The sequence below is a fragment of the Patella vulgata genome, chromosome 7, assembly GCF_932274485.2.
Source record: "Patella vulgata chromosome 7, xgPatVulg1.2, whole genome shotgun sequence".
NCBI lineage: Eukaryota > Metazoa > Mollusca > Gastropoda > Patellidae > Patella > Patella vulgata.
The window spans coordinates 10840947-10854652 of NC_065885.2; the positions used below are offsets into that span (position 1 = coordinate 10840947).

Genomic DNA, 13706 nt, shown 5'->3' on the forward strand with positions numbered 1-13706 from the left:
TTCCATAATCTAGGACCAGCTGAACTGAAAGACCTATACCCATATGACTTTAAATTATATCTTGGAACAACTAGTGACTGTTTATTTTGAGAGCGAAGTGATCTAATAGGGTTGTAGTCATATAAGAGTTCAGATAAGTATTGAGGAGCTGCATTATTGCGACATTTATACACTAATGTTAGTATTTTGTATTTGACTCGCGCCTCAGCAGGTAACCAATGTAAAGAAGCCAGCACATTCTGGATGTGATCAAACTTATGTGTCCTTGTGGATCTTGGCTAGACGTGCTTGAGACTGAAAATTCTTCTTAAGTGTAAAACAGTATTGGATCCTTCTCCAATTTTCATTGTGGCATTGTTACACAAGCTAACCGCATCTAGCTTATTATACCGAGCACCGTGGGATAATAACAGTTTCACTTTTGGAATTGGATCAATGTCAAACCAACAACAGTGACATAGAGGCGTCAACCCTTCACCATCTCTAAGGTTAACATTGCATCCTTCATCAATCAAATATCTCACACTCTCTAAAGATGCTAAAGCACAAGCCGCGTGTAGTAAAGATCTGTTTCGTATTTTCGTTTTAGTTTTACTTTTAATATCACCACCCTTTTCCAATAAGTGTCGTAATTCCGCAATAGTTAAATCAAAATCCTTAATTTTATTATTGTTCGATCGCATGTTGAAAATAAGTTCCAGGAGATCAGTTGGTGCTGTTTCAATAAGTTTTAGCAAGGGCTTCGCCTTACCATAACCTTCTAGAAGAAGTAATTTAACTTTATCTACCATGAAACACGGAGACTGACAGGCTTTTTCTAGGGGTTTATGTCCATCTTCATCCCGTGAGTGTATCTTGTCAATGTATACGGTTAATACTGATCTAAAACTATCTAGATCAGTGCAATCTAAAGCTGCGCTGTGGAGGGGGTAGTCGCTTGCATATTCGTTTGTTGGAGGTGAATCTGAAATATATATCCATATTTAAGACAGGCAGAATTTATAAAGAGTAACATTTACTCAATTTAAAACGATTATAATCATGACTGCCAGTAAAAATAAACTTTACCACTCTGAATTTGAAAGCACTTAAGAAAGGAAACAACTAAAGCAATCCATGAAAGTATGTGTAAGGGTTCAGACGGCTATTAGGTTCCCACAACGAAATGCATAGTATCACTAATATGGGAACAAAGCTATCCCTTGCTATGGTATAAAGTTACAATACAGTGCATAACATCATCGGTATCCCCAGTGCACGATATCGTTCCGTTCTACTCCACTAATCCATAGGTCCATTCACGGGGGAGATACATAGTCACACCTGGAAACAAGGATATATTGTTGAAAGGGAATCTACTCCAAGTATTTTTAAATTGTAGTAAAATTTGTTCATATAGACCATTAACAAGACGGTTACTGGTTATTTTCATCTAAGGAGTTGTTGGGTCTATAGACCCAAATTAGAAGGTACCAAAGTGTTAGGACCCGTACCTTGTTCAGGACCATTAAAACTTTCTTTATCTTGTGATATAACATACATATGTACTAGTCATTAAGCCGTTAATTAAACAAATGAAATGAAATGGGATTTAGAGTCCTACTGTTCTGCACTAACTGCTCTAATGAAGACCGGCACTACGGCTTACTCTTATATCGAATTCCAACTGTCTGTGGTTTTTTTACCTGCACTCAAATGTGTACACGGCACCTTGGTCTTTCGTCCCACCCGTCCTGCACCACTGACAAGGAGAAACCACGCCGGAGAATGATGAGCAACTATCGTGGCCAACACAGGGGGCGGGCCCAAGACCTTTATCTTAACGAGCCAGCATCGTACTCACTGTAGGCCAATGCGGCTCCCGGTGATTAACCATGGTCAGTATATATTATTTAAAGCGTGTGGAGTTCAATGTACCAATTGACCGAACTTTCGGTTGCTATCGTATTACTTTAATGAACGCTATACGTTACAGGTGGGTCATGGACCAGGAAGCCGTCAGACACGCCGCAACGGAGCAATCCGAGGATTGCAGATTTTAGACACCGTTCTTACGAAGATTACGTCTCCGGAATGCTTCCGGGCAGTGAATTCATTAGCTTCGAATGCTTTATGTCACAGGGTTAGGCGAACCCAGATTCATGGAATCCAAGTAGATTAATATTAACCTATGAACCCCCCTCTTCTTTCGAGCAACTCTAAATGTCATTGTCAGTTGATGCATTTAATGTTGATTACTTTGAAACATGGATTCAATACACTTTACGCCATATATCTATTTTTTATTTAGGTTTGAAATCATGGTAAAGTTTCTATTAGCCCTCAGTTTATGACAGAATGTTTGCAGCTATAGCACTTACCTGAATGTGGGACATGACCTGTATATTCCGTATCTCTAATATGCTCGCTTATGGTGGTATTTTCGATGGTATCGATCACTTCACTTTCCTTGTCCAGTTTTAAAGCCATATTTTCATCAGTTAGATTTTGGTTCTCGTCTTTTAACGTTTTGCTTTGTTGGTGCTTTTTCACAAGTTGTTGGTAGTTATCTTTAAGTGTTTTATTTTCTTCCTTTAACTTCACCATTTCCGTTAATCTTTTCTGTAAACTTTCTTTTTCTTTCTTTAACTGTTCTTTTTCTCTTTTCTGGCGATTGGCTTGACCTTCTAGCTCCTTTTCAACTCTAACTGTCTTTTTGATCTCTTGGTCAAGCCTTTTTTTAAAGTTATTTTGTAATTGTTCTTTTTCTGTTTTCTCGCGATTGAGTTGATCTTTTAAGTCTTTTTCAACTCTAACTGTTTTTTTGATCTCTTGGTCAAGCCCTTTTTTAAAGTCATTTTGTAATTGTTCTTTTTCTGTTTTCTCGCGATTGAGTTGATCTTTTAAGCCCTTTTCAACTCTGGCGTTTTCTTTGGTCTTCTGGTCAAGCCTTTCTTCAAAGTCATTTTGTAATTGTTCTTTTTCTGTTTTCCCGCGATTGAGTTGATCTTTTAAGCCCTTTTCAACTCTAGCGTTTTCTTTGGTCTTCTGGTCAAGCCTTTCTTCAAAGTCATTTTGTAATTGTTCTTTTTCTGTTTTCTCGCGATTGAGTTGATCTTGTAAGTCCTTTTCAACTCTAGCGTTTTCTTTGGTTTTCTGGTCAAGCCTTTTTTCAAAGTCATTTTGTAATTGTTCTTTTTCTGTTTTCTCGCGATTGAGTTGATCTTTTAAGCCCTTTTCAACTCTAGCGTTTTCTTTGGTCTTCTGGTCAAGCCTTTCTTCAAAGTCATTTTGTAATTGTTTTTTTTCTGTTTCCTCCCGATTGAGTTGATCTTGTAAGTCCTTTTCAACTCTAGCTTTTTCTTTGGTCTCCTGGTCAAGCCTTTCTTCAAAGTCATTTTTTAATTGTTCTTTTTCTGTTTTCTCGCGATTGAGTTGATCTTGTAAGTCCTTTTCAACTCTAGCGTTTTCTTTGGTCTTCTGGTCAAGCCTTTCTTCAAAGTCATTTTGTAATTGTTTTTTTTCTGTTTCCTCCCGATTGAGTTGATCTTGTAAGTCCTTTTCAACTCTAGCTTTTTCTTTGGTCTCCTGGTCAAGCCTTTCTTCAAAGTCATTTTTTAATTGTTCTTTTTCTGTTTTCTCGCGATTCAGTTGATCTTGTAACTCCTTTTCAACTCTAGCGTTTTCTTTGGTCTTCTGGTCAAGCCTTTCTTCAAAGTCATTTTGTAATTGTTTTTTTTCTGTTTCCTCCCGATTGAGTTGATCTTGTAAGTCCTTTTCAACTCTAGCTTTTTCTTTGGTCTCCTGGTCAAGCCTTTCTTCAAAGTCATATTTTAACTGTTCTTTTTCTCTTTTCTCCTGATTGAGTTGATCTTGTAACTCCTTTTCAACTCTAGCTTTTTCTTTGGTCTCCTGGTCAAGCCTTTCTTCAAAGTCATTTTTTAATTGTTCTTTTTCTGTTTTCTCGCGATTCAGTTGATCTTGTAACTCCTTTTCAACTCTAGCTTTTTCTTTGGTCTCCTGGTCAAGCCTTTCTTCAAAGTCATATTTTAACTGTTCTTTTTCTCTTTTCTCCTGATTGAGTTGATCTTGTAACTCTCTTCGTACATATTTTTAGCTTCTTCATACATTTCGTTTCTGTAAAAATCGCACCCATTTCCCTCAATGGTCTTGATAATTAGTTTTATTATGTCCTCCACATCTTGCTTATTGTGCTGTTTATTGTTGATGACAGCAAATCGACATTTACAATAATCGGACAAAAAGCAATTAAATTCGGGCTTAGCAGTTTCTAAATACGATTCAATTGGTTTCCCCTCCAGGTGATCTTTACCTGTAAATACGATAACACCGTACTTTGCTAAACATACACCAAATATATCCTTCAAATATTCTATATTGGTCATAAGACTGTCATCTATTCTGTCTATCTTGAAGACGAACACAAACACATGAGGACCAGGTTTCAGGTCATCAATACATCGTACCAGAATATTTGCTGTTTCTGTATTTGATTTTCGAGTATCTGATAAGCCAGGAGTATCCAATATTTTAAGAAGTATGATTTGCTTGTCTACGCGTGTTACCCTTTCTTTTAATAGGTTACTCTCGGTTATAGAACCGGCACTCACGTCAGATACAAATTTGTCCTCGCCAATAAGATGTAATAGTGTGTTCCCCAACGAACTCTTGCCCACGCCTGTTTTACCAATTAAAACAATTCTTATTTCTCGTTCTGAAAGAAAGAGTGAGTTAAATAAAGACATCATCTAATACATACATTGTTAGAGGGGCTATTGTCACTGGCGGGGTTAAGGCCCAATTTCCGTCAAATTACGCCACTCTGAACCAAGATATTAGCTTTTGAATTTTAAGCTAGCCTCGATCATCATTATTAAAGTCGATACGATAAAAAAAAGTCTCAATTATCAATTTTTTACGTTTAATCATCCTTCACAAAATGTATTACAATCCGCTAAATATCGCAGGCTAGCGATGGCATCGAGAGTTGATTATGGTCTGGATAAGTTAATCAATGTCGAATTAATAATTTAGATAACATTTAAGACCTAAAGAAAGGCCTGCAATAGACAGATTTAGCTCTTTCATAATGTATATTTAAAGATACATTATGGGAGATTAGATAACGAGATACATTATGGGAGATTAGATAACGAGATACATTATGGGAGATTAGATAACGAGTTATCTAGGTTTTACAGTTCTCACTATAGTGACTAAAACTTACATTATGGGAGATTAGATAACGAGTTATCTAGGTTTACAGTTCTCACTATAATAGCTAAAACCTAGATAATGTAAAGGAAATTTGCCGAAAATTTCAGTCAAATTGATCCAATATGAACCGAGAATTAAGCGGTTGAAAGTTCCGCCTAGCCTCGATCATCATTACTAAAGTCGGTACGACAAAAATCATAGTCTCGGTTATCCATTTAATCATAAATCGTGAAGGAAAGTTCTGCAGCAAATCGGATCATATTCTAACAAATATCGCAGGCTAGCGTTGACATCGAGGGTTGATTATGGTCTGGATAAGTTAATTAATGTCTAATTAATAGTTTATATAACATTTCAGGCCTAAAGAAAGACCTAAAATGGGCAGATTTAGCTCTTGCATAATGTATATTTAAGTGAGTACTTACCGGTCCCTGTCTTTTCTATATGCTCTGTCACACAACCACCACTACAACATTCTACAAAATATGAATAAGTCATTATACCATAGAAATCGCACGATGATAGTCGTTTTGTTCAATACCAAAATAAATCCAGAACCGTTTTTAGATTTCGAGGTTTAACTCAGTCATTCTTTGAAAGTAAATAAATGAATCTGGCATCGTATGATTCAAACGCCTGCAATATCGATGATAATGCATACCATGTATAAAGGTGGTAACAGCAGATTGGATTGAGGAGAAAACAATTAAAAATAATTCCTGTAATTTTTAGGATTTCCGAATAATGTAATTATTTTAGACGTGTCTTGTATTTTAAAGGTTTTTTTGTGGATTTTATTTAGTCAAAATCTGTACACAGTTCAAACATTTTGCCACCGTAGATTTTATTGGTCTCCTTGGAACTATTTGTTAAATATAAATTTGGTAATTTTTTACAGACGGGAAGTGTTATACGAATAAAACAAAACATTTTCCCAGATCGCCCATATCTCAATTATTCTCAGAGGATCTTCGTCGGGTGTTCATTTCTGGACCTTTGCACAAATTCTATGAGGGCAGTAACTGACAGTTTTTTTCGAAATTCGGAGGTTCGCCAGCATTCAAAGATTTTCGAAAATTTCTTCAGCATTTGTGTGACAATAAAGAAGCCGTATATCCGTCACCATATGAGGTGTCTGCTTAAAACTTAATATGAATAAGGAACACACCAATGCCTTCAAAATGGCATATCAAAAAATTGTTTAACGACTTCCTGAAGCTTCCGGTAGTTTCCAAGGCCTTCTGTTTTTTCCGAACATTAATATGGTCGTGTTAGCTTTAGATATTATCTTTCATTTCCAGCCACCTTGTTAAATAACAATTTCAACCGTTAGGCCGACATATTGGATTTTACCCAAAAATTCCTTCTTTAATCCGATTTTCATAAATATTTTTGAAACTACATAAAACGGCAAGAATTCGCAGCGTTTCAATTATTGAATTTCGATTTTTTTTTACTTCCGGTTCGACTTTTAAAGGAGATAAATCGCTAATATTTGGGACCTAGGAATTGACACAAATGGATGGCAACGCATATAATAATGTAATATTAATGTATATAAACTGATTTACATGCAATTGTTTTTGTTTTTACTGTAATTTCTAATCAGTTATGCTCGGCGAAAAACGCCAGAAGTCTCAATCGAATGTCAATCTCTGTGTCTGGTTATTCCAATCTACACCGATAGTATTTATTGCGCATGCTCTCCACATAAGAATACAGTGTCCCCGTTTGACATGACTTGTGGAATATGTCTAGGCCTCATTCTTCGAGTCCCTTGTTACAAATGACGGTGAAACGCATTGTTCCAATGAGAAAATGATAATTTTGTCTTAAAAATTAGATATCAGAAGCCCATCTTTTCCCAGTAAGATTACAACATCAATGTTGATTTAAATTGACAAATAATTCGTGTTTTCATTGTCGAAGACTTTGGATAACACCGAGTTAGAGACTTAGCTACTTTAAAGCTTTAGCCTAATCGTCCAGCTATCTTTGACCTTTGCTTGTATGTTGATACTAACAGCTTGCATCAAATAGCTAATCTTCAAGTATAACTTCCGGTTTTAATTAGGGTTTAAATTTCTACTTTAAAAGACATTTGATGTGACTATACTCGATACTGCCTGGTGTATCTTGATTGTTGACGCGATCTAACGTGACAAGACGTGAGATGAACGCGACATGACTCGACATTACGTGATGACGCGACACGTTGACGTAGCTCAAATATTATTAGGGTGTTATTTAAAATTATTTATTTTTACAAACCCTATCCATCGCTATTTTACGACGGTCGAGTTGACACATTTTACCGAAACACGTTCTAGTTTGTATCTGAAATCAGAAACATTTAAGATTGCTATGGCATATTATTGTCGATTATAGCTTTAATCCTTTAGCTATAATTGTTTATGTCCAAGGAGCCACGGTGGCTAAGCGAGTAAGACGCTGGCTCGCTAGCCTGGAGATAGCGTGTTCGATCTATGCATTAGAAAGTTCATCGGGATTATTCGACGTGGTTTCCCCTTGTCAGTTGTACTGAGGTCCAGTGCATACATTGACGTGCACGTAAAAGATCTCTTGGCAGTTGGAATTTGATATAAGAGTAGGACATAGTTCCTGTGCCCGAGCAAAATTTCCCTTATGGCACACTGTATGGCGTATGCCATCTTCATTAGCCATCTTCATCAGTCGGAGCAGAACAGTAGGACGCTAAACTCTCATTTCATTTCATTTGTTTATGTTCTTGCTTGAAATGTTCTGATTTTCGATTGTAAAAGTTACAAACATTTGATGATGATGCTCTTCCATATAAAAATGAAGCCCGTGGCTAACTCAGTTAAAGCGCCTAATATTCAGGAAGCTGCGAAAGGAGGACATTTTAAATACGTAAAAAAAGATGAATAAACCTTTTATTCAATTGAGGTAGTGAAACTTGTGCAACAATGTTAACAGCGATAATTTCAAAATTTAAAAAAAAAAAATAATTCAAATTTCACCAATGATTGACCCCCATCCACCCTCACACACCCGTTCCACCCTCTATCCACGTCGCTGCACCCAACTGAATGCAATAATTTTAGATTCCGCTTCGAATTGAAGGAATCAGGGTTTTGTCACAATTATATATAATTGTGCATGTTGCATGTACTAACCTGGTCCCAATAGTTTGACTGCACCAGTAAACCCTGCCTGTTTTAAACATTTCAAAAATCTCTCATATCCATCAGGTCCGCTGTTCATTACAATATGTAATAATTCCTCCGCTTTCTTTGTTTCATCAAAGTTTTGAAGGCGTTTTTTCTCCTTTGTTTCGATCAATTCCGTCTGGTAGAAATAGCTAATTAATGTTTCTGTATCACTTTCAATATTTTCTTTCAGATCACACCAATTGTCTTGTATCTTCTTTTCATCTTCAGCTAACAGTTTGCCTCTACACTTACCTGAAAAAATAAATATTCTCTCTATACAACATATACACCCTGTAGACTGCATCCTATACTCTCGTCCTGCCCACGATATACATTCCACACATGATATACATTCTACACATCGTATACATTCTACACATCGTATACATCAAATACACCCTGCACATCATACACGCCCTGTAAATCATACACACTCTGTACATCATACACACCCTACCATACACACCCTAAACATCATACACATCATACACACCTTATACATTATACGGTGGCTAGGTGGTTAAGACGCTGGCTCGCTAGTCTGGAGGTCGGGTGTTCGATCCCTGCATTGGCCGAGAAAGTTAATCGGGATTTTCCGGCGTGATTCCCCCTTGTCACTGATGCAGGATGGAGGGCCTGACAAGGACAGCTGTCTAGTCCTTCGGATGAGACGAAAAAATGAGGTCCCGTGTATACATTAGAATGCACGTAAAAGATCCCTTGGCAGTTGAAATTCGATATAAGAGTAGGCGATAGTGCCGCTACCCAGGCAAAATTTCCCTCATAGCACACTGTATGGCGTATGCCCGTCTTCATTAGCCCAGTATAGGAGCTGAACAGTAGGACGTTAAACCCCATTTCATTTCATTTATACATCATACACACTCTGTGCATCATACACACCCTATACATCATACACACCCAATAGTCCTATCCTGTACACACCACAGACCATATACACGCTACACACCCTGTACACCCTAACCCCCTCTACTCCCACACCCTGTACACCCTAACCCCCTCCACTCCCACACCTTGTACACCCTAACCCCCTAACCCCCTCTACTGCCACACCCCACACGCAGCCTTCTCAATCTGTATTTTAAGAGTGACGAAATTTGTGACCTTTAAAAAAGATATGGAAATTACCAGTAAACGAAGCAGCCATGATTGTATCTTCTTATTTAGTCGAAGATATAACAAACCAATGTTCCATGAATTTTATTCCATCTGGTAATCACATTCAGGCTCGCTTCTCGTATGGCGTTCACTGACTCCTATATAGTTTATACAAATAAAACAATTTATGAAATATCTAAGGCATCAAAAACACATACGGATTGTAAGTACAGTATGCTTGTAGCCAGGCAATTCGTGGACATGCGCCACACAGCAGCTTTGCCATGAATATATATCAATAAACAGAAGCTTATCCAAAGGAAACAGTGCAGGTTGACAAAATGTGATAAGGATCCTTTATGATTTTTAAGAAATCTAACCTCACAGTCCTAACGATTCATACCAAAGTTGTAACTTAAAAACTGTAGCCTCTTTTGCATTAACATGTGGGGATAACTCCAGAACAGAAAATCGAGGAACATTGAATATCAATCACAGCGTTCCTGACCCAAATGCCCTACACCATATGGAATAAGTCTCTATAAAACCATAGCCTCTGTGGTATTAACAATATTTGCATCAGTTACCCTCCTGTCTGACAGCAATTAGTAAATCAAGTAAAAATTTGATTGATTTTATTCGATAATAACTGTTTGATCAAATTGTATAAAATCCGTCAGTTTATTATACCAGTGTTTGCACATGACATATGTACGCTTATTCATTGAAGTTGATTGATGTGTAGAAACCAATCTGATTAAAACACGGATCCTATTTCGTTTCGCTTTTTATATAGTTCAACATGTCGTTTAACTTGTCTTTACTACACTAGGACCTGGAAGAATTGTTATATAACCCGTGTTCTGGTTGATGTGAGGGATTAGCCAACGAAACAGTCTGTTGCAGCAAGTTCTTGGCGTGCACGGAACTCTGGATATCCTACTAGAAACATCTACGCTAATTGGTTAATCACATGCCTGACGTTATTGGATCAAAAGCCGCTCGTATGATCCCTGACGCAACCTTCCACTTCAACTGGTCATATTTTCATGCAGTCCATCGAAAGTATAAAAAAAACGAAACGAAATATAGATCTGTATTTTAATTAGATTGTGTAGAAACTTGTGTGCGAAGAATGAAGGTTTGAATTCAGTTTCTTTATATTTTAAACACAATATTGAAGTATTACACTTGAAATCTGCAATTTCACATAAATTCTGCAAATTCTTTTTTACACCTGGATTTATATTTCACACTTGAATTATATATTTCGCACTGAATTTATTTTTCACACTTGGAATTAATATTTCAAATCTGAATTATATATTTCACTTAAATTCAATTTTATACTTGAATTAAATTCCCCTCTTGAGTTACACTTCAATTTGGATATTTTAATACTTGATTATGATATTCCACATTTGAATTGTATATATACAGGTACGAATATTTACACATTTGAATAATGATATTGACAATTGAATTTATATTTAATATTCGTTTAAACGAATTGGACAACGCTGATTGCGAAAAACAAAGTAGTTATTGTTAACCCACAAATGATATATACATATCTAGTATGCATAACAATAAGTAGCTTGCTTTCAAACTCATCAAAATCGGATAAAAATTATTGCGACCTCTAGAGGGACCACAACCTTCATATACCATATTTTAACACTATCTGCGTACGAGGGGTGGCCATTTTTCCCGGCAGTTTTGGTCCGATTTTCACGAAATTTGACCTCAACCACCATTAGGGTGTAACGGTGATATATTTAAAAGAATTTTTTAATCGGATAAAAATTGTAACCTCTACAGGGGTTTCACTTCCTACTGTTCAGCTCCGACTTGGCTAATGAAAAAGCGCCATGCGGGAAATTTTGACTGGACCGCCGCAACGGCCTACTCTTATATCGAATTCCAACTGCCAAGGGATCTTTTACGTGCACGCCAATGCATACACGGGACCGCCGTTTTATGACTAGATAGCTGTCCATCTAAGGCCCTCATTCCTTTACGCGTGGCAAGAGGAAACCACGCCGGAAAATCTCGATGAACTTTCTCAGCGAACCCGCAACCTCCAGGCTAACGAGCCAGCGTCTTTATCAGTGAGTCACCGTGGATTCCAGAGTAGAACAGTAGGACGTTAAACTCCATTTCATTTCTTTTCATTTTCCTACTTTTCTGCACCAATTCCATAGAATTGTTACCTGTTTAATTTAAACTGTGAAGGATTCTTTTATGTGCACGCCAATGTGTACACATGAGCTTGTATTTGTGTCACATCTACACAGACACTGTACTTTTCCAGGCTCTTTGTCCTGAACTACCGACATGGAGAAACCACACTGCAAAATCCATGGGGAACTTTCTTGACCAACACAAGGATCAGTGTACATAATCATGGTATTGAGAGAAATATGGTCTATAACCCAACAACCCGACATTACGGCATCACGACATTTTAACCCGACAATACGACATTTTTACGCGACAATACGACATTTTTACGTGACATTACATTTTTAATTTCGTGGTGGGTATTGGGTGAAAATGTATTGTCGGGCGAAAATGTCAAGATGTCGGGATAAAATGTCGGGGTGTCGTCGTGTCACCCTTCAGCCACCATAAGTATCCGATAAATTACAACGAAACTGAAAGTGAAACCTTTACCTTCGTTTTTCGATATTTTTCCCAATTGGGACATTTTGGCATTAGCAAATTGGCTCACTTGCCTAGTGCATAAACAGCTACCTGCGGATAGTACCGACCAAGGCCGACTTGTAGTAGATCTGGCAAATATAAGCATCGGAAATGACTTGGCATGTACTTGCACGAGTTGCTTGTCGCAGGGCCCGGACGACCTGTTACGGACCCTGTCGACTGCCAAGGGTTTTTTTACGTGCATGCCAATGTGTACACGAGACCTCGGTTTTTCGTCCAATCTGAACGATTATATTGTCCAGGCTCCAAGGCAGGTACACATGTTTCTTTATTTCCGTCTAAGAACTGACAATGTTTAGATAGGCGGAACGATAGTCAAAATTCATATGCCATGTCGATGTTCATATTTACTTCTCTATGACAATTCGGTCACCAGCACTATATTGTCACCCAAATATCTAGATTATAATTTTCAGAAAAAAATTAATCATAAAATCAACTAGCAAACAAATGTAATGGCTTACCTGTTGGTGACACGTTGTTGTACGAAGTCACAATACATTTCCTATTGGTTAAATATGACGTAATCACTGAGTACGGCCAGACATACTCTTTTTTGTTATTGGATTATAAAAATAGACTACCTGGTTTTTACAGGTATTTATAAACCTATAACGGCAAATCTCTTTGATCTTTGATCTTTGAAGTATATTCTGTGCCCGGAATAACTTGCGGTCTAAAAGTCTTTGGATCAGGGTCGGAGAGGGGGAGGGGGGGCAAGGTCAATGACCCCCTGAAAAAATATTTTGCCCCCCCTCCGGAAAAAAAGTTGCCTACCATAGCTCTAAAATACCTACTGTAGGCTGTGCCCCACCCCCTCCACCCCCCTGAAACCTTCACTGCCCCTCCGCAGACAGCAAGGTGGATACGGGCCTGCTTTGGATATATACAGGGGAATTTGGGGTTATTCTTCTGAAAGTTTTTCTTTAAACAAACCTGTAACAGGTTATACTTCCAGGGTAGGGTTGTTGTTTTTTTTCCATAAGAAAACATGATATAGGGTTTTTCTTACAGGACTTCTGGGATATTCTCATTTTGCGTACATGTAAACATAGACGATTTATAAACAAGATAAAGTCATCGACTTCGGTTATGCTGGGGAAGACAGACTTTAGAAGAAAAAAAAATCGACAGAAAAACTTCAGCCTGTCAGCCTGTTTTTCTTTTTCTCGGGTTATTTTTTTCAGTCTTTCTTTCTCCAACATAACCCAAGATATCCTTATGTTTCCTCCTTGTCAGTGGTGCAGGACGGAGGCCCTAGCAAAGACACTGTCTAATCGTTCGGATGGGACGAAAACCATGGTCATATGTACACGTTGATGTGCAGGTAAAAGAACTCTCGACAGTTCGAATCTGAAATAAGTATATATAATTTTGTCCAGTGTGTTTCCATTCCAATCGGAGCAGAACAGTAGGATGTAAAACCCGATTTCATTTCATTTCATTACC

At 37.6% G+C, this 13706-nt stretch overlaps 1 protein-coding gene across 2 annotated transcripts in view; it reads right to left on the reverse strand.

The window, feature by feature from the left end:
- The window catches only part of LOC126828084 (GTPase IMAP family member 9), a 39930-nt gene extending 27123 nt beyond the window's left edge, over positions 1 to 12807 (reverse strand). The window contains exons 1-5 of one of the 2 annotated variants that reach the window (XM_050557662.2): positions 12722 to 12807; positions 9561 to 9688; positions 8376 to 8663; positions 5643 to 5693; positions 3895 to 4714 (exon numbers count right to left, since the gene is read on the reverse strand). In XM_050557662.2, coding sequence (XP_050413619.2) covers positions 4029 to 4714; positions 5643 to 5693; positions 8376 to 8663; positions 9561 to 9579 — 1044 coding nt within the window. In that variant the 5' untranslated portion in view covers positions 9580 to 9688; positions 12722 to 12807 and the 3' untranslated portion in view covers positions 3895 to 4028. Of the gene's footprint in view, positions 1 to 3894; positions 4715 to 5642; positions 5694 to 8375; positions 8664 to 9560; positions 9689 to 12721 lie in introns of those variants that run through there. The other variant, XM_056102138.1, reaches the window with a different exon arrangement.
- Positions 12808 to 13706: the final 899 nt, after the last annotated feature.